The sequence below is a fragment of the Ranitomeya imitator genome, chromosome 8 (assembly GCF_032444005.1).
Source record: "Ranitomeya imitator isolate aRanImi1 chromosome 8, aRanImi1.pri, whole genome shotgun sequence".
In the NCBI taxonomy this organism is placed as follows: domain Eukaryota; kingdom Metazoa; phylum Chordata; class Amphibia; order Anura; family Dendrobatidae; genus Ranitomeya; species Ranitomeya imitator.
The window spans coordinates 29664402-29686164 of record NC_091289.1 but is presented as its reverse complement, the minus strand read 5'-3'; the positions used below and the strand labels follow the sequence as shown (position 1 = coordinate 29686164).

General features: G+C 43.2%; 1 protein-coding gene across 1 annotated transcript in view; it reads right to left on the bottom strand.

The window, feature by feature from the left end:
- CFAP20DC (CFAP20 domain containing) overlaps positions 1 to 21763 on the bottom strand; it is a 396453-nt gene that overhangs the window by 114482 nt on the left and 260208 nt on the right. The window contains exon 14 of the mRNA XM_069736631.1: positions 3670 to 4041. Coding sequence (XP_069592732.1) covers positions 3670 to 4041 — 372 coding nt within the window. The remainder of the gene's footprint in view (positions 1 to 3669; positions 4042 to 21763) is intronic.

Sequence of the window (21763 nt, the reverse complement as noted above, 5' to 3'; positions counted from 1 at the left end):
TTGAACTTTTTGGCAACAATGCCAAACGATATGTTTGGCATAAAGGCAACACAGCTCATCACCCTGAACACACCATCCCCACTGTCAAACATGGTGGTGGCAGCATCACGGTTTGGGCCTGCTTTTCTTCAGCAGGGACAGGGAAGATGGTTAAAATTGATGGGAAGATGGATGGAGCCAAATACAGGATCATTCTTGAAGAAAACCTGTTGGAGTCTGCAAAAGACCTGAGACTGGGACGGAGATTTGTCTTCCAACAAGACAATGATCCCAAACATAAAGCAAAATCTACAATGGAATGGTTCACAAATAAACGTATCCAGGTGTTAGAATGGCCAAGTCAGAGTCCAGACCTCAATCCAATGGAGAATCTGTGGAAAGAGCTGAAAACTGCTGTTCACAAACGATCTCTATCAAACCTCACTGAGCTCGAGCTGTTTGCCAAGGAAGAATGGGCAAGAATTTCAGTCTCTCGATGTACAAAACTGATAGAGACATGCCCCAAGTGACTGCAGCTGTAATCGCAGCAAAAGGTGGCACAACAAAGTATTAAGTTAAAGGGGCCGAATAATATTGCACACCCCACTTTTCAGTTTTTGAATTTCCACAAAAATTTAAAATAACCAATAAATTTCGTTCAACTTCACAATTGTGTTCCACTTGTTGTTCATACTTCACCAAAAATTTACATTTGGTATCTTTATGTTTGAAGCATGATAGGTTGAAAAGTTCCAGGGAGCCTAATACTTTTGCAAGGCACTGTATACTAGTTTTAGATGACAATTCCACTTGAGATACATCTTGGAGCTACAAATATCACACATCCCTAATGTGATCGTTAAGGGAGCGCAGAATGTCATATTCTCGGCAACACATATTCTATTTACACTGAACAATGTGCTGTTGGTGATTTCTAGGCTTGCTTTGCGTTTTGCCCATTTGTTGGATTATCGCCAGCTTGTTTAGAATTCTAAGAACTCCTCCTAGGGACCCTCGTTCGCCAATTATCAGCCCATCTAAAGCCTTTGCTCATGCTATAGTAGCCATCCCACATCTGATGCTTGTCGGCTGTTACAAAATTACCAACCCAACAAGATCAATGCATTAAAGACCACTGAGCTAGAAACACAGAAACATAGGTCAACCTTCTGTCATGTCATCATTTGACAAGATCAATTTCTTTATCTAATTTTACAGTAATCGGGTAATCCCACTAACCCTTTTGCATCTACTTTAACATCTCCATTCTCATATTGAGAAATGGAGCTGAAGAAGGAATAGAGTGCGCAGAACATAGGGTGAGGAGGACAAAGAGACCATCGGTGGTGCTCACCTGGAGGGGTTGTGGGAGACACAACTACTGAATGAGTACAGAATATGAGTTGCTGCTGCCCCGTTCCTGGCGGAGGACAATTGCCAGCAAAAAATTAAACAAGGTTGACGAAACACATCTAAAAATAGGCTACGCCGCTGGAATGAAATACTCTTGACGTGATAAACTGAAAGGTTTTTTATTAGCATTACGTGTTTTGACTGCAGAGCGGAATTGTTATCAAGTGAAAAAGATGCAAATTCAGCATCGAAACGCGTAGTGCTAATACAATCAACAATTCTTCCACATCAAGAGAATCTCATTCCAGCAGCGCAGTCTATTTTAAACGTGTTTCACCCTCCTTGGTCAATTACATTCTCATCTTGTGGTACGTGTATCTGGAGGGGGTAGGTGCCATGCACTTTTACACGAGGTGTTCATATACTTTTAGATACTTTGATGTCATTACATTTTATATGGGGATTCTTGGCCTTAAAATTAATTAAGATGTTTGGTTACTAGAGGGACTCTTTAAATTTTCTAAAAAGGGTTGTCCCATGTCATCAACTTTAGTCTATAGTCCCTGGTTTGGCACTTGAATATCACAGAAGGGGGATGTATATAGTGCTAATATCCCCAACACCATTTAGGGCCACACATACCCTCGGTTGACAACTTATATTCTAGAAAAATGCAACACACTCTTTCCGGCAGACCTTCTATCCCAGTAGGGAAACTAGTGGCCACCTAAGTTTCCAGACATGATCTCTGATGGTTAGTAAAGTTAGTTCATTGGAGATCAGCAGATAATGGTGTAGCTTCCTTCTAGGGAGTTTATTTGTGACAATCGGAAATAACTGAAGTAGGTTTTTATAAAAATCTGTGAAGCTTGGTCACTCTGTTGGCTTTTGATTGTAACCACGCTTCCCCTTGCACTAATGGACTGCAGGACTATTGAGTGACTAGATGGTGGCCCGATTCTAACGTATCGGGTATTCTAGAATATGTAGGTAGTATATAGCACAGGCTTTGTACTATATTGCCCAGTCACGTAGTATATAACACAACCGACGTAGTATATAACAGAGCTACATAGTATGTAACACAGCGTACGTAGTATATGGCAGAGCTACGTAGTTTATAACACAGCCACATAGTATATACCACAGCCACGTAGTGTATTGCACAGGTACGTAGTATATTGGTCAGCCACGTAGTATATTGCAGAGCCACGTAGTATATTGTAGAGCCACGTAGTATATTGCACAGGCACGTAGTATATTGCACTGCCTACGTAGTATATAACAGTCACGTAGTGTATTGCACAGCTACGTAGTGTATAACAGAGCCCACGCAGTATGTAACACAGCCCACGTAGTATATAGCAATGTGGGCACTATATGCGTGGTTAAAAAAGACTTAAAATAAAAAATAAACATATACTCACCTTCCGAAGGCCCCTTGAAGTCCTGCCCCTTGAAGTCCTGGCCCTATATGCGGTGCACGCGGCAGCTTCCGGTCACAGGGTTGGTATGAGCGCAGGACCTGTGATGACGTCGCGGTCACATGACCATCAATTTTAAGTAGATAAATTGTACCAAGTTGAATTTAGTTACTCGACGCGTTTCCCCTCTTAACCGAGGTTCATCAGGAGGAGGATATACACAAGGCCATGGCATCATACCGAGGCAGGGGATTGTCCCGACCACGCTACTGGATTCACGCACCGTATACCAGTATCTGCAGATAAGTACCTTGTGTATATCCTCCTCCTGATGAACCTTGGTCACATGACCATGACGTCATGGCAGGTCCTTCTCACATAGCATCCTTGGCACCGGAAGCTGCCGCTTGCACTGCCGAGGAGAGCGCGCAATCTCAGAAGGTGAGAATAACCTTTTTTTATTATTATTATTTGTCAATAGTAAAAAGTTGGTCACACAGGGTTAATAGCTGCATTAACAGAGTGCGTTACACCGCAGCATAACGCGGTCCGTTAACGCTGCCATCAACCCTGTGTGAGGGCTGACTGGAGGGGAGTATGGAGCTGGCACTGACTGCAGGGAGGAAGGAGCGGCCATTTTGCCGCCGGACTGTGCCTGTCGCTGACTGGTCGTGGCAATGGTCGTGGGCGTTTTGCCACGACCAATCAGCGACTTGAATACCCGCGACAGACTGAAAGACAGACAGACAGAAAGACGGAAGTGACCCTTAGAAAATTATATAGTAGATCATTTAGAACATTATTATAGGAATAATTTTTGATGCCACCTTAAAAATAAAGAACAAAATGTCCTCCCATCTTAACAATAATAGGAGGCAATCGAGCATAAAGCAGCATGTTTTCATTCACTTACTGAAGCTTCATCTGTCATTTTTCTCTCCTCTTTGGGAATTTCCTTCAGGGATTTCTTACACATTGAAGTCCTTAGCGTTTTATCTGATACAAATTGTTGAATTTTCGAAATGACTGAATTTCCCTTAGAGAATTCATTCCTGCTTCCGCTTGGGGACAAGCTGCGAGTTGGCATCAGGTTTTTCTGAGTGCAGAAGCCTCCTGTCTTCGCTTCTTTCTCATTGTTTGAAGTGGAAGCCTTGATGATTGACTGTGCGTTTGAGGAACTCTCGGAGCTTCTGCTAGTGATGTCCACGAGATGTGATGACTCGGACAATTGGGTTGTGTCATGGTCTGGTTTGGGACTGGAAGTCCATTGAAAAGAAAGACTCTCCTATTAAAAGAAAATGAGAAAAATATGGTTACAATGTAGTTCATATTGCTAAAGAAAATTGGGTTTTCTTGGATATTAAAGCCAAAGACCACACAAATTAACACAAAATCAATATACGCAATGTTGTGGACATTCAAGTGAATGGGATACCCATCCTTCAGATATATACAGTAGATTATGTTCATGGTCATATTAAACTAGCAATATCATGGAACACAGGTCATATTATCAATACAAAAAGTGAAAAATCTCATCGTCTAGTGTTCTCCCGTATTGTCTTCAGCAAATAAAAACTCACGTATGCTCCTATTGAGGTTCCATTGGTTGGGCTACTTTGTATAATCGCAACTTGGGACAATCAGGGGATTGCCTGGCATTTTGGGGGCAGCCCAGTTCAGTTTTGTCTGATATCATAACAACTATATGGCTGCCTTAACATGTTCATAATCAGTTTTTCAGCTGCCATACACTGCTGTCCAGGCTCCATCAGGCTCCAAGCGTATGCAAATATTTTTCCCTTGATGCAGTTCTTGACTCAGAAATTACCATTTTGCATATGGAGTCCGATGGACTAAACCACAAAACTCTTTATGCCAATGTATAGAAGTGGAGGCATATGTGTCCGGAAGCTCTGTGCATGGTAGCCTGGCAGCTCTTAATAGAGCTTTTAAGAACAGGTTTTGCAGTAACCACTCCATCTAGCAGATCCTAGAGAGTGCCTTGGCCTTCACTCTTTCACCCTTAAACAGGGATCTGAAATTGCATAGGGGACCCAAGGTTAAGTTCATAGAGTAGCTGATGGCCATGGTGCAGGTTGGCAGAGGATAGTCATAAATGTAGTCAATTCCAGGTGGTCAAGGACAAGAACAGAATCATCAGGTAGAAGAATCGTCAAAGTCATATGCTGAGGTCAGAAACATGAATCAATCTGGCCAAGCAGGAGCAAAGAAAAGAAGGGTGAACCAGAGTAAGGTGAACTTATAACTGGCCCTGTAGGCAGGGAGATAAGTGCCTATATAGAGTGAAGCACCGCCCAAGGCTCACAGATGGGAGTGATTAGAAATCCAAGTTCAGGAGTTAAACCCCAAGCTCCTTGTCTGGATGGCGCCACTAGTCCTAGAATATCAACCCAAACTGAAGAACTCATGCCAGTAACGATGGCATGATGCTGACACAGAAGTAGAGAGAGTAATCACAACCATGGATGTAACAATATGGAGGTACAGCGGGGCAGTGGAGTAGGGAGCTCATACATTTCCATAAAAGGCCTCTACTGGAGCTTTAATACGGCCTACTGCATGAGCCCTAACTTCTGCTAAAATTGTTATAAAATGAAAAATTCCCAGCAGGCCTTCAAAATTATGGTCTCTCAACAGCTAGAAAGTTGCAGGTCTGAGATCACAACCTCAATAAATGTTTTGGTACAGTAGCAATGCCTCTTAGTATGCAGTGAGACTAAAGTATTTAGGCAACCAACAGAGTGACAATGATGGACCTCCACACTTTTTGGGCGACTATGATCATGAGACTTTGCTATTTTGCAGGAACATAGTTAGCAATAATCAGGAATTTGCCAAGAGTGTCCAAGATTTTGGGAAACAATCCCAGAAAATGCTGTTCCAGTCTAAGAAAGGCAGGGTTTATGTCAACTCATTCTGTCCTGTTTTGGAGTTTTCGTGGGAGTGCAAACTAAAAAGATCTTTATTTTCCAAGCAAGATCTTTCTACTATTTAAGGGGTCTCATAGGAAAAGCTTAAAATTGGCCTAGCTACTGGTGCCACCAAGCATCTGGGTTTAAAGGACCTGGTGCTTTCTAGCCTCAGATCCTTTTCATGATCCTTGAGTTAGTTGCCACCGCCTTTAGGAGAGGACACAGGCTTTGTCACCTGCACCCACTAAAATAGGGGATGCAGTCAGCCATTTCCAGGCACGCTCCCTACAGGGACCCCATTGAAGTCATATTGGTTGCCCATGATTATGAAGAATGCGCTGGACTAGTGACAACGCGTCTATCACAAATTCCTATATTACTACATATGTCACTTTTATTTATTCTATATTCCATTTTTTACTTCATTTCGTACATATATGTGTCTGTATGTGTTTGTAATCTTCGTGCCCCCTATACTACTAGTTCTTCCAGTAATAATGAAATGAAAATGTTGTTATGGACATTAATGTTCACCCTGAAGAATGGCGGCCACCATATCGTCAAGGGACATGATCTGTGACACCCTCCCTTGCAGCGAGCCCTTCAATCACATTATTCATCTTGCTTAAGACGGCAGCAGGGGCAGCTCGGTGCCGCTCGGTGCGCGGAGACTAATGATGTTTTTATAGGCTCCTGTTCAGCATGAAAATCAAATTCTATCAATTATACTTTGTCACCTCTCAACCCACTGCCCGCATCACGCGCTATGTAGGCCAAATGGAGATTTTCAGGCACTATTAGGTACGTAATAAGTCTCTCAAACATTACCAATTATGAATATCAAGTGATTTAGGTTCTGGTTTGTGCACCTGTCCGTGGATTGTTAAAGAAATGGCTGAAGAAAATCTCTGCTACATATGATAAAAAAAAAAAAACCCTTTGGGGCTTATTAGGAAAAATGACAATGCTGAGTGCCAGAGCGTCCTGGCCTAAGGGCATGAATCTGGCACTGAAGGCCATCATGGCAGACTAGTTATTCACCTCAAAGAGCAGTAGGGTAGAACGTACAGCTGCTGCGTACCTCTTGGGATAGAGACCTGCCAGATACTTGTGACATAATTGAGATTTTACTGTAAAAATTCAACAATAAGGGATATCTTAATATATTGAGCTAGGATCAGGAAACAAAGAAACTTAGGAGGCCATTTTGACTGTTTGACCATCACCCTATGAATGAGCAAAATTGTTATTTGTCTGGTCAAACTAATTTTAAATAGAACTAGCTTGGTCTTTTTCTCCATTTGTATGAAACCCTTTTTAGACATGTGCACCCCACTCCCATCAGCACAGGTGATTTTAAGTAGTTAGCTGGTCCATTCCTGCCTCATAAATTGTAGGCTTTTTGGCCAAGGAGAGGTGGCATATCAGGACAGGGACCCAACTTTTGAAGGATGCCTTGTACTAAGGCTATAGAATTAAAAATCTTTCCAATTCTTCGAACAGAGAGGATCTTTAATAAGCGGTAAATTGAAAAGTCACTTTTTTTAAGAACAAAACCTTGCGATTTTACCCATTTAACATAATGAGACGAGCCCTTTAATGGATGATAGTGGAGTTGTTATGCAAAGCATGTAATCCCTTTTCTGCTTAATTTTTATATTTCCCTCTACCTAAGCAAATCCTTTTACACAGTCCTGCTGATTCTCCATAAAGTTGAGTAAAAGATAAGTTATATTTGATCTAAGGTCAATTTTTTTAGTTTTTGTCCATGGAAGATATAAATGCTAAATCTTCTCCGATCGTCGAATTTTTGCTGCCTTTTTTGGTGCAAATTTGAAAGAGCAATTTTTTTTAATGCATTTTTGCAGTGCAAAAAAATTCTGATATTCTGCACTTAGAAACTCAGATTTGATCCCCAAAAATGCACCGTTCAACAACGCACAGGGGGCATGAGATTTCATGAACTCACATCGATTTTGCTTGAACTCAGCATCAGGTTTTCTGCAAAGGAAAAAAAAAGGCAGAGTTTTCCCTACGTGAAACTGTGGTCTAATATTCTGGATTGAAAACCAAAAAAAAAAGTGATATAGTCTAAAAAGTTCAGAGCAAGTACATCATCTGAAGCCAATCGCTAAGCGCAAGAGCAAAACAAACCGCCAACGTCTCCAATGGAACCCCAAAAAGCTAATCTGTTTGTGCAATCTCTGCTCAGATGTGACTTCTCTTCAGCAGAGCAAAGCCGAACCCTTTAGCTTGTGCCAGCATCGTTTTCTGAAATAATAGAGTGGTTTTGACAGAACAAAGCATTGAACAGCAGATAGCCCTTGGCTGAAATGTCATGGATTTAAGCATAAGGTCTGCAGCCAACTTAATCACTCCATTTGCTGTCGGTAAACTCGGCCGCCTCCTGCAAGCAGATGGGACCTTGGTGCCTTTGAGGGAGACTTGGTAAACATCATACAAGAGACATGCATAATATTGTCATTACATATTAATGGATGCATCGGGGTGAACTTTACATACGTGTCAGATTGAAGTTGATGCATGTTTATTATACCTGGGAGGATAAACATCAGCCACCGTCCATGAATCAACATTTGCATCTTAAAAATCACAGCTGGTATTTTATCTCCTCGCACAGGTTTTGACCCCTGGCGTAATATTTTTTAGTTTTTATTATATATTTTTTTTTACATAAAACATTCTGGCGCCTGGAATCAATGTATTCTTTTTTGAAAAAAAGAGTTCTATTTGTAATACAAAACTCAGTAATATAGGAAAACAATGATTTAAAGGGAGATGTGGGAGGTTCAATGCATCATAGCAAGTTATGGTATGTGAGGAATAGATGGCACCCCCCCCAGCAATATATTATAATGCAGGATACAATTACACAAAATACTATACGTCAGGCTTTAAAGTGAACATGCACCTACAAACTTCTTTAATTTTAATCTAAAATAGTCCAAAAATTCAATGCATATTAAGTTATTATTAATTTTACTTCTATATAGTGGATCAAAGATCCACTAGCTTATTTATAGGGTCAATAGATGCTGTTATGCCTTCCTGCAGCCACCACTGTTGTGAATTCTGTTGTCAAGCTCCCTCCTGTGGTCATGAATGGTACTTCGGCTGGTTCTGTCCATGGGCTTCCTCTGTTGGCTGTGAGTGGGGCTGCGGCTTCTGAGTTTCCTTCCACAGGTGACGAGGTTAATTCGTTAGCTGGCTGCTATATTTAACTCCACTTAGATCATTGCTCCATGCCACCTGTCAATGTTCCAGTATTGGTCTAGTTCACTCCTGGATCGTTCTTGTGACCTGTCTTCCCAGCAGAAGCTAAGTTCCTGCTTGTTTTTCGTTGTTTGCTATTTTTCTGTCCAGCTTGCTATTTTGATTTTTGTCTTGCTTGCTGGAAGCTCTGGGACGCAGAGGGAGCGCCTCCGCACCGTGAGTCGGTGCTGAGGGTCTTTTGCGCCCTCTGCGTGGTCTTTTTGTAGTTTTTGTGCTGACCGCAAAGTTACCTCTCCTATCCTCAGTCTGTTCAGTAAGTCGGGCCTCACTTTGCTAAATCTATTTCATCTCTGTGTTTGTATTTTCATCTTTACTCACAGTCATTATATGTGGGGGGCTGCCTTTTCCTTTGGGGAATTTCTCTGAGGCAAGGTAGGCTTTATTTTTCTATCTTCAGGGCTAGCTAGTTCCTTAGGCTGTGCCGAGTTGCATAGGGAGAGTTAGGAGCAATCCTCGGCTATTTCTAGTGTGTGTGATAGGATTAGGGATTGCGGTCAGCAGAGTTCCCACGTCTCAGAGCTCGTCCTATATTATTTGTAACTATCAGGTCATTCCGTGTGCTCTTAACCACCAGGTCCATTATTGTCCTTACCACCAGGTCATAACACACCACTAGTGGGAGCACATACAGTACAGACCAAAAAGTGTGAATCAACTGAAATTATGTCTTATATTCTAGGTTCTTCAAAGTAGCCACCTTTAGTCACCAGGAATGGTTTTCACTTCACAGGTGTGTCCTATCAGGTTTAATGTTGTGAATTCTGTGGTCGAGCTCCCTCCTGGGGTCATGAGTGGTACTTCGGCTGGTTCTGTCTATGAGCTTCCTCTGGTGGATGTGAGTGGGGCTGCGGCTTCTGAGTTTCCTTCCTCAGGTGACGAGGTTAAGTCGTTAGGTGCTGCTCTATTTGACTCCACCTAGTTCTTTGTTCCTTGCCTCCAGTCAATGTTCCAGTATTGGTCTTGCTCTCTCCTGGATCGTCTTGTGGCCTGTCTGCCCTGCATAAGCTAAGTTCTGCTTGTGTTACTTTTGTTTGCTATTTTTTCTGTCCAGCTTGCTTTATTGGTTTGTCTTGCTTGCTGGAAGCTCTGGGACGCAGAGGAAGCACCTCCGTACCGTTAGTCGGTGCGGAGGGTCTTTTTGCGCCCTCTGCGTGGTTGTTTGTAGGTTTTTGTGCTGACCGCAAAGTTATCGTTCCTATCCTCGGTCTATTCAGTAAGTCGGGCCTCACTTTGCTAAAATCTATTTCATCTCTGTGTTTGTATTTTCATCTTTACTCACAGTCATTATATGTGAAGGGCTGCCTTTTCCTTTGGGGAATTTCTCTGAGGCAAGGTAGGCTTATTTTTCTATCTTCAGGGCTAGCTAGTTTCTCAGGCTGTGCCCGAGGCGCCTAGGTCTGGTCAGGAGTGCTCCACGGCTACCTCTAGTGTGGTGTGATAGGATTAGGGATTGCGGTCAGCAGAGTTCCCACGTCTCAGAGCTCGTCCTATGTTATTAGTAACTATCAGGTCACTTTGCGTGCTCTTAACCACCAGGTCCATTGTGTTTCTGAACCACCAGTTCATAACAGTACTGGAGGCCCAAAGTACTAATGCTTCTCAATAGAGGGAAAAGAGAAGTTCTGAGACCATTTTTTTTTCTCTGCACTGTGTTTTGTCTTTCTTTTCCCCTAGACATTTGGGTGGTTCAGGACACAGGTGTAGTGATGGACATTAAAGGTCTGTTTTCTTGTGTGGATCATCTCGCTGTAAGAGTACAAAATATTCAAGACATTGTGGTTCAGAAATCTATGTTAGAACCTAGAATTCCTATTCCTGACCTATTTTCTGGAGATAGAGCTAAGTTTCTGAATTTCAAAAATAATTGTAAACTGTTTCTGTCTTTGAAACCCCGCTCCTCTGGTGATCCAGTTCAACAAGTTAAGATCATTATTTCTTTTTTACGTGGCGACCCTCAAGACTGGGCATTTTCCCTTGCGCCAGGAGATCCTGCATTATGCGATATTGATGCGTTTTTTCTGGCGCTCGGATTGCTGTATGATGAACCTAATTCAGTGGATCAGGCAGAGAAAAATTTGCTGGCTCTGTGTCAGGGTCAGGATGAGGTAGAGATATATTGTCAGAAGTTTAGGAAGTGGTCTGTGCTCACTCAATGGAATGAATGTGCGCTGGCAGCAATTTTCAGAAAGGGTCTCTCTGAAGCCCTTAAGGATGTCATGGTGGGATTTCCTATCCCTGCTGGTCTGAATGAGTCTATGTCTTTGGCCATTCAGATCGATCGACGCTTACGTGAGCGTAAAAATGTGCACCATTTGGCGGTATTATCTGAGCATAAACCTGAGCCTATGCAATGTGATAGGACTTTGACCAGAGCTGAACGGCAAGAACACAGACGTCGGAATGGGCTGTGTTTTTATTGTGGTGATTCCACTCATGCTATCTCCGATTGTCCTAAGTGCACTAAGCGGTTCGCTAGGTCTGCCACCATTGGTACGGTACAGTCGAAATTTCTTTTGTCCGTTACTTTGATCTGCTCTTTGTCATCCTATTCTGTCATGGCATTTGTGGATTCAGGCGCTGCCCTGAATTTGATGGACTTGGACTTTGCTAGGCGCTGTGGGTTTTTCTTGGAGCCCTTGCAGTATCCTATTCCATTGAGAGGAATTGATGCTACGCCTTTGGCCAAGAATAAGCCTCAGTACTGGACCCAACTGACCATGTGCATGGCTCCTGCGCATCAGGAGGATATTCGCTTTTTGGTGTTGCATAATCTGCATGATGTGGTCGTGTTGGGGTTGCCATGGCTACAAGTCCATAACCCAGTATTGGATTGGAAATCTATGTCTGTGTCCAGCTGGGGTTGTCAGGGGGTACATGGTGATGTTCCAGTTCTGTCTATTTCATCATCCACCCCTTCTGAGGTCCCAGAGTTCTTGTTGGATTACCGGGATGTATTTGATGAGCCCAAGTCCAGTGCCCTACCTCCGCATAGGGATTCTGATTGTGCTATCGATTTGATTCCTGGTAGTAAGTTTCCTAAGGGTCGACTGTTTAATTTGTCTGTGCCTGAGCACGCCGCTATGCGGAGTTACGTAAAGGAATCCTTGGAGAAGGGTCATATTCGCCCGTCGTCGTCGCCATTGGGAGCAGGGTTTTTTTTTGTGGCCAAGAAGGATGGTTCTTTGAGACCTTGTATTGATTACCGCCTTCTAAATAAAATCACAGTCAAATTTCAGTACCCCTTGCCGCTGCTGTCTGATTTGTTTGCTCGGATTAAGGGGGCTAGTTGGTTCACCAAGATAGATCTTCGTGGTGCGTATAATCTTGTGCGTATTAAACAGGGCGATGAATGGAAAACAGCATTTAATATGCCCGAGGGCCATTTTGAGTACCTGGTTATGCCATTCGGGCTTTCCAATGCTCCATCAGTATTTCAGTCCTTTATGCATGACATCTTCCGAGAGTACCTGGATAAATTCCTGATTGTATACTTGGATGATATTTTGGTCTTCTCGGATGATTGGGAGTCTCACGTGAAGCAGGTTAGAATGGTGTTCCAGGTCCTGCGTGCGAATTCTTTGTTTGTGAAGGGGTCAAAGTGTCTCTTTGGTGTTCAGAAGGTTTCATTTTTGGGTTTCATTTTTTCCCCTTCTACTATCGAGATGGACCCTGTTAAAGTTCAGGCCATTTATGATTGGACTCAGCCGACATCTCTGAAAAGTCTGCAAAAGTTCCTGGGCTTTGCTAATTTTTATCGTCGCTTCATCAATAATTTTTCTAGTATTGCTAAACCGTTGACTGATTTAACCAAGAAGGGTGCTGATGTGGTCAATTGGTCTTCTGCTGCTGTAGAAGCTTTTCAGGAGTTGAAGCGTCGTTTTTCTTCTGCCTCTGTGTTGTGCCAGCCAGATGTTTCGCTCCCGTTCCAGGTCGAGGTTGATGCTTCTGAGATTGGAGCAGGGGCTGTTTTGTCGCAAAGAAGTTCTGATGGCTCGGTGATGAAACCATGTGCCTTCTTTTCCAGGAAGTTTTCGCCTGCTGAGCGTAATTATGATGTTGGCAATCGAGAGTTGTTGACCATGAAGTGGGCATTCGAGGAGTGGCGTCATTGGCTTGAAAGAGCTAAGCATCGCGTGGTGGTCTTGACTGATCACAAGAACTTGACTTATCTCAAGTCTGCCAAACGGTTGAATCCTAGACAGGCTCGTTGGTCGCTGTTTTTCTCCCGTTTTGATTTTGTGGTTTCGTACCTTCCGGGCTCTAAGAATGTGAAGGCGGATGCCCTGTCTAGGAGTTTTGTGCCCGACTCTCCGGGTTTGCCTGAGCCGGAGGGTATTCTCAAAGAGGGGGTAATTTTGTCTGCCATCTCCCCTGATTTGCGGCGGGTGCTGCAAAAATTTCAGGCTAATAGACCTGACCGTTGCGCAGCGGAGAAACTGTTTGTCCCTGATAAATGGACGAGTAGAGTTATCTCTGAGGTTCATTGTTCGGTGTTGGCTGGTCATCCTGGAATCTTTGGTACCAGAGATTTGGTGGCTAGATCCTTTTGGTGGCCGTCTCTGTCGCGGGATGTGCGTTCGTTTGTGCAGTCCTGTGGGATTTGTGCTCGGGCTAAGCCCTGCTGTTCTCGTGCCAGTGGGTTGCTTTTGCCCTTGCCAGTCCCGAAGAGGCCCTGGACACATATCTCTATGGATTTTATTTCGGATCTCCCCGTCTCTCAAAAGATGTCGGTCATTTGGGTGGTTTGTGATCGCTTCTCTAAGATGGTCCATTTGGTACCCTTGTCTAAATTGCCTTCCTCCTCTGATTTGGTGCCATTGTTTTTCCAGCATGTGGTTCGTTTACATGGCATTCCGGAGAACATCGTTTCTGACAGAGGTTCCCAGTTTGTTTCGAGGTTTTGGCGAGCCTTTTGTGCTAGGATGGGCATTGATTTGTCTTTTTCCTCGGCTTTCTATCCTCAGACAAATGGCCAAACTGAACGAACCAATCAGACCTTGGAAACGTATCTGAGATGTTTTGTTTCTGCTGAACAGGATGATTGGGTGTCCTTTTTGCCTTTGGCTGAGTTCGCCCTTAATAATCGGGCCAGCTCGGCTACTTTGGTTTCGCTGTTTTTCTGCAATTCTGGTTTCCATCCTCGTTTCTTTTCAGGGCAGGTTGAGTCTTCGGACTGTCCTGGTGTGGATACTGTGGTGGATAGGTTCCAGCAGATTTGGACTCATGTAGTGGACAATTTGACATTGTCCCAGGAGAAGGCTCAACGTTTAGCTAACCGTAGGCGCTGTGTGGGTCCCCGACTTCGTGTTGGGGATTTGGTTTGGTTGTCGTCTCGTTATATTCCTATGAAAGTTTCTTCTCCTAAGTTTAAGCCTCGTTTCATTGGTCCGTATAGGATTTCTGAGGTTCTTAATCCAGTGTCTTTTCGTTTGACCCTTCCAGCTTCTTTTTCCATCCATAATGTATTCCATAGGTCATTGTTGCGGAGATACGTGGCACCTGTGGTTCCATCCGTTGATCCTCCTGCCCCGGTTTTGGTTGAGGGGGAGTTGGAGTATATAGTGGAGAAGATTTTGGATTCTCGTATTTCAAGACGGAAACTCCAGTACCTGGTTAAGTGAAAGGGTTATGGTCAGGAAGATAATTCCTGGGTCTTTGCCTCTGATGTTCATGCTGCCGATCTGGTTCGTGCCTTTCATTTGGCTCATCCTGGTCGGCCTGGGGGCTCTGGTGAGGGTTCGGTGACCCCTCCTCAAGGGGGGGGGTACTGTTGTGAATTCTGTGGTCAAGCTCCCTCCTGTGGTCATGAGTGGTACTTCGGCTGGTTCTGTCTATGAGCTTCCTCTGGTGGATGTGAGTGGGGCTGCGGCTTCTGAGTTTCCTTCCTCAGGTGACGAGGTTAAGTCGTTAGGTGCTGCTCTATTTAACTCCACCTAGTTCTTTGTTCCTTGCCTCCAGTCAATGTTCCAGTATTGGTCTTGCTCTCTCCTGGATCGTCTTGTGGCCTGTCTGCCCTGCATAAGCTAAGTTCTGCTTGTGTTACTTTTGTTTGCTATTTTTTCTGTCCAGCTTGCTTTATTGGTTTGTCTTGCTTGCTGGAAGCTCTGGGACGCAGAGGGAGCACCTCCGTACCGTTAGTCGGTGCGGAGGGTCTTTTTGCGCCCTCTGCGTGGTTGTTTGTAGGTTTTTGTGCTGACCGCAAAGTTATCTTTCCTATCCTCGGTCTATTCAGTAAGTCGGGCCTCACTTTGCTAAAATCTATTTCATCTCTGTGTTTGTATTTTCATCTTTACTCACAGTCATTATATGTGGGGGGCTGCCTTTTCCTTTGGGGAATTTCTCTGAGGCAAGGTAGGCTTATTTTTCTATCTTCAGGGCTAGCTAGTTTCTCAGGCTGTGCCCGAGGCGCCTAGGTCTGGTCAGGAGCGCTCCACGGCTACCTCTAGTGTGGTGTGATAGGATTAGGGAATGCGGTCAGCAGAGTTCCCACGTCTCAGAGCTCGTCCTATGTTATTAGTAACTATCAGGTCACTTTGCGTGCTCTTAACCACCAGGTCCATTGTGTTTCTGAACCACCAGTTCATATCAGTTTAATAAGTGGAATTTCTTGCCTTATAAATGGGGCTGGGACCATCAGTTGTGTTGTGCAGAAGTCTGGTGGATACACAGCTGATAGTCCTACTGAATAGACTGTTGGCTGCTTTTTTCTTGCCATAATACAAATTCTAAGTAAAGAAAAATGAGTGGCCATCATTACTTTAAGAAATGAAGGTCATTCAGTCCGAAAAATTGGGAAAACTTTGAAAGTGTCCCCAAGTGCAGTGGCAAAATCCATCAAGCGCTACAAAGAAACTGGCTCACACGAGGACCGCCCCAGGAAAGGAAGACCAAGAGTCACCTCTGCTTCTGAGGATAAGTTTATCTGAGTCACCATCCTCAGAAATCGCAGATTAACAGCAGCTCAGATTGGAGACCAGGTCAATGCCACACAGAGTTCTAGCAGCAGACACATCTCTACAACAACTGTGAAGAAGAAACTTTGTGCAGCAGGCCTACATGGTTAAATAGCTGCTAGGAAACCACTGCTAAGGACAGGCAACAAGCAGAAGAGACTTGTTTGGGCTAAGGAACACAAGGAATGGACATTAGGCCAATGGAAATTTGTGCTTTGGTCTGATGAGTCCAAATTTGAGATCTTTGGTTCCAACCACCGTGCCTTTGTCCGATGCAGAAAAGGTGAACGGATGGACTCTACATGCCTGGTTCCCACCGTGAAGCATGGAGGAGGAGGTGTGATGGTGTGGGGGAGCTTTGCTGGTGACACTGTTGGGGATTTGTTCAAAATTGAAGTCATACTGGACCAGCATGGCTACCACAGCATCTTGCTGCGGCGTGCTATTCCATCCAGTTTGCGTTTAGTTGGACCATCATTTATTTTTCAACAGGACAGTAACCCCAAACACACCTCCAGTCTGTGTAAGGGCTATTTTACCAAGAAGGAGAGTGATGGGGTGCTACGCCAGATGACCTGGCCTCCACAGTCACCAGACCTGAACCCAATCGAGATGGTTTGGGGTGAGCTGGACCGCAGAGTGAAGGCAAAAGGGCCAACAAGTGCTAAGCATCTCTGGGAACTCCTTCAATATTGTTGGAAGACAAAAGATGGCTGCTTTGAAGAACCTAGACTATAAGACATAATTTCAGTTGTTTCACACTTTTTTGTTAAGTATATAATTCCACATGTGTTAATTCATAGTTTTGATGCCTTCAGTGTGAATTTACAATTGTCATAGTCATGAAAATACAGAAAAATCTTTAAATGAGAAGATGTGTCCAAACTTTGGTCTGTACTGTACGTATATTGCATACTGGGTTTAATTTGTAAATAGTATGCATTAAGCTCTTTAGCTCCACCTAGTGCTGGCTGCAGACAGCCAGAATGTTACATTTTCAGGGCTGTATCAGACAAACGATGAAAACCTTGCCTATTTCTCACCAGTAAAAACACAGACAATTTTGCAACGGGTTCTGTTTTTCACTGTCCCCATTTATCATAGACATATTGCCTTGGGCGAAACACATTCAAGAATTTGGCCAATGTAGTGCATGTTGTATTTTTTAATGTGGAGAATTGTCAATATGAGTTGGCCTATTGACTGTCAAAGTTTCATAATTTTAAAGGGGTTGTCTGGTGAAAAGAAGTTATCAGCAGGTTGGGTGATAACTTGTTGATCGGTGGGGGGCAGGTCATTGAAAACCCACACTAATCTGCAAAATTGGGCATGTTTTATGCCCGTTAGATTGGAATATAGTCAATATCGACTCTTTAATGAGGCTTGCAATATGACTTAGGGAAAAAGTCAAATCAGATCTCAATTTGCAGACACGGTGTTTTGGGGTGTTTTCCCCTGTCAGTACAAAGTATGAGATCTGATTTGGCTAGATGAGAGACTAAGACTGGGATCTGAGGGGTAAGTTTTCTCCTTACGTAGAGTGACATGCCAGGTATGGCACTCCAGTATGAGGAGACTTAAATGCCTTGTATATTCCTCTAGGAAATTTAAGATGCAAATTATCTCTTTAGGGAGGAAGAGGACTTGAACTCTAGAGCCACTCATTGGAAGTCACAATCCTACAAGTCATTATCGACCCTTTAACGAACCTTGCAATATGACTTAGGATAAATGCCAAATTAGAATCTCAATTTGCAGACAAATTATTTCAGGGTATTGCCCCTCGTCAGTACAGAGTATGAGATCTGATTTGGCTAGGTGAGAGGCTAAGACTGGGATCTAAAGGGTAAGGTTTCTCCTTGTAGAGAGTGACATGCCACAATGACTTGTAGGATTGTTACTTCCAATAGGTGGAACTACAATCATGGCGGTGAGTTCCATAGTCATACTGTGCTTACAGTAAAGAATCGACGGATGTGATTATAATTAAACCTTCTTTACTCTAGACATAGAGGATGCCCCCTAGTCATTGTTGTAGGTCTGGGTGTAAAAACATCACTAGAAACATCTCTGTATATATTTGTACATTGTAATAAGATGACCCTTAGTCACCTAATGTCTGTTGATTCGCTTGCATAATTTAATATAATTTGCAAATATTGAAATTCTACTCTGCTTACCCTGTACAAGATCATTAATAAGTAAAAAAAAACAAGAGGGCCCAATGCTGACCCCTGTGGTACCAACCTACTAATTGTGACCCAATAATGATCAGTGTTTTTAGTCTAAGTGCTGTCTTACTGTAGATGACCACCGTTTGAGTGAATATGACCAAGTTCTATTTCAAGGCAGTGGATCTGGAACTCTGTATAAGGAAAACAGTACACATGGGAACCTGGCAGCGACTGCGTAAAAGGTACATGTTTATTCCTTATCTAATCCCTTCCTAACAGTTACAGCAGATTAGTGGGGCACATGTCTTCAGACTCCCCCAAGTAGTCCTCCACTGCTAAAAAGGGCAGAAGTACTGAAATGCTGAGCTACTGAATTAGCGTTCACAGAATGGAATACTGTCTCAATAAATAGTCTAAGAGTCACCACTCTGCAGAATGGGTTTTGAGTGGGGATCTCTGGACAACGATCTACTGCATAGTAGGAAGGGACCAGTTATTAAATAAAACATAGATTCAGAGGACATCTTTAATTCCCTGGCAGTGCCTCCATAGGGAAAGTTACTGGGTTATCCTGATGAAATTGCGATCTGTGCACAGGTGGATCCTCCATAGCAAGTATTCCGTCTGTAGCTCTTTTTTTCTGTAACTACTGAATGAGTACCCTGGTCAAGCACCCAGCCCTTACCTAACAATACTTTATTTATTGGGTATTTTGGGGGTAAATAGACTATTTGAAAATAGGCTTTCAAAACCAAACTCTGTGATTGGTAGAGGGAACAGTTCTTTTGCCTCTTGACCAAATACCGAGTTCTGAGAAAAGTTGACCATTCTGAGAATCTTTTATTGTATGCAACTCAAAACAGTGACATCATCAAAACTGATAAAAGGCCACACTTGGGTGGAGATTTTTGCTAAATTAGATCTGATAATTATAAATTTAGGCTGTGCACATCTGTGTTTGGCATCTCTATCCACAGTTTTGACACTTTGGGCAGTAAGAATAGCTCAGCATGTCGCACTAATGATGCCATCAAGAGGACGGACGCCTCGAAAGATCCCATTTTAAGGTGACGGCAATCCGTTGGGTGCTGTTTGGAATTGTTCACCACTTTCTCTGATTCATCTGTCTTCCATCCACGCAGCATGAGCCTGCCTTAATATTCATTTGCATTAACTGGAGTGGATACCTGAGCTGCTGAATGTAAATGCAATGTTTTAATGATGATGTGCCTTGTGACCCCATCAATTCTCTCTACATAATTTAATAGTGTCTGAGAAAATGTAATGTGTCATTAATGGAAAGGTGGACATTGTTAATTGACGAGGAAATATTCCTATGTGCAGACGCCAGACAGAAAACTGGCAGGACTGCCTACAGACGTGTCTCTGCAATTTGCTTGAGGAAAACAGGGTAAGCTGAGCGATACGTGCGTAGCCCATGTAATCATTTAAGGAACTCTCCCACAAGTACAACTCATTACCTTGATCGCTGCCAATCTGCGGGATTGCGGCTTATAATCAGTATGACATCGGCAATGATGTCCCTTCGACAGAGCAGACTGGAAAAGGAAAAACTGCTCTGCTGACATGGAGCAGCTGAATCGCTGGCAGGAGCGGTCAGTGACTGCTCTGAGCCAGAACAAGATAGAACATGCAGGTAGTTAGCAACTACCTGCCTGTTAGTTTTTGTCCCATGGTTAAAAAAATAATATAGTCCTGGATAACCCTTTTAATGGGGTTTTCCACTATTAGGACAAGCTCTTCTTGTAAATGTTTGGCCCCGATAAAATAAAAAACCTATACTCACCTCCCATGCCGGTGCTGTTCCTGCGGTGTCGGCACGCAATTTCCCTGGGACTCTAGTGTGGTGTTGTGACACATGACCCCCCCATGTCCAATCAGCACTGGCGTTACTGTCTCCGCCACTCCGCCAACGTAGGGATTGAACATGAAGAGGAAGTCCAGGCTGCAGGTGATCTTTGGCTTCCTCTTCATAATCAATCCGTATGTTGGCGGGGAAAGTGATTCCAGCACTGATTAGTTATGTGTCACAACACCACACGAGAGGCCAGGGAACAGCGAGTGCCAACACCTTGGGAATGGTGCCAACACGAGAGATGAGCATAGATTTTTTTACTTTATTGGGACCAAACATTTAGTTCAAGAAGGGGTTGTCCTAGTAGAGGACAACCCCTTTAAGGTTCAAGGTAGACATATGAGCTTTGAGGTCAACCTATACCCTAACATGTTAATTCAGAGCTAGGCAAAAACCTATAAGGCAGATGCTAATTGCCACATATTGGGGAATAAATTCCGTCCCAACTCCACATGTGGCAATCAGACTGGTTCCCCAGATCATCGTCCCATCACAGGAATCAAGAAAGGTATCCAGACCTTCCTTGAACTTTTGTAGTGGATCAAACATGACAACATCATGTGGCAGAGAGTTCAATAGTCTCACTGCTCTAACAGTGAAGAATTCAGAATCTCACTGCTCTTAATGTAAAGAATCTGTGATGATTAAACTTTATTCCTCTAAATGTGGAGGGTGCCTCTTTGTCACCATTGCAAGTCCAGGTGGGAAAAAGATCATTACATTGTGCGAATCTTAGCCACTAGGCCTCACACATCGGCATAATGTGTGTTGCACTACAGTGTCATGACGCTGCGGGGTCTAGGAAATGACAGGTGCCGAGTAGTGATGAGTGAAGTGTTTTCCAAGCACGCTCATACCCTAATTGACTATATTTGGGGTGCTCGAAAAAAAATGCTCAAGTCGTCATGGTGGCATGTCTCGCGGCTTTTCGACAACCACAACACATGCAGGGATTGCCTAAAAAACAGCTACAAGTGCCCAAGAGATAGCAGCCACAGAAATGAAGTCCGACTGCAACTTCGGATCGGAACTCTTTTTTGCTCATTGCAACAATTTTTGTTTTTAAATCTACACAGCAGCAATTATTACTAACATGCTATTAAAGTTGCAGAAGCTCGAAGACTGCGCCGTATTAATAATCTGAATATTAAAATGTTATTTTTATTTTATGAACAGAATACGACTATATTTGGATTATTAAACTTGCAAACTGAATCTCGCTTTTCTAAAACAAAAACAAAAAAAATGCCCAGAAAGTCTTTGGAGTGCAGCTACATTTTCTTTGTTAGATATTCAAGCTGAATCTTGTTCCAGAAACATCAATAGCGTCTGCCAGATGAACTGTATCTTGCATATGTATATTGTGGGGAGCTGATTTCCCCAGAGCTCCTCTGGAAATGTTTTACTAAAGAGGCCATACATATGGTTATATGGACATTCAGGCTGGATACGCTGACCCTATTACCCGTGCTGAGAGCTCATTCCGAACAGATTATTCTAATGGAGGAAGAAAACACCATTTTGAATGCGAAAAACATTACAGGATTCATGGGACGAAGAGAGAAACAAATATTTCTTCATTTCCTGCCTTCATTGATCAGTTACTAGTTATAATTCTTCAGTGTTTTAACACATTCATGCGCAAAACCGTGATCTGCTTTACTGTAGTTCCTTATGAAATGATTGTACACAAAAGGTTGCCATGCAGATATTTCCTTCCTTACCTTTCCTCTTGGCTCGACATGTGCTGAGATGAATGATGTTATTAGTGGGC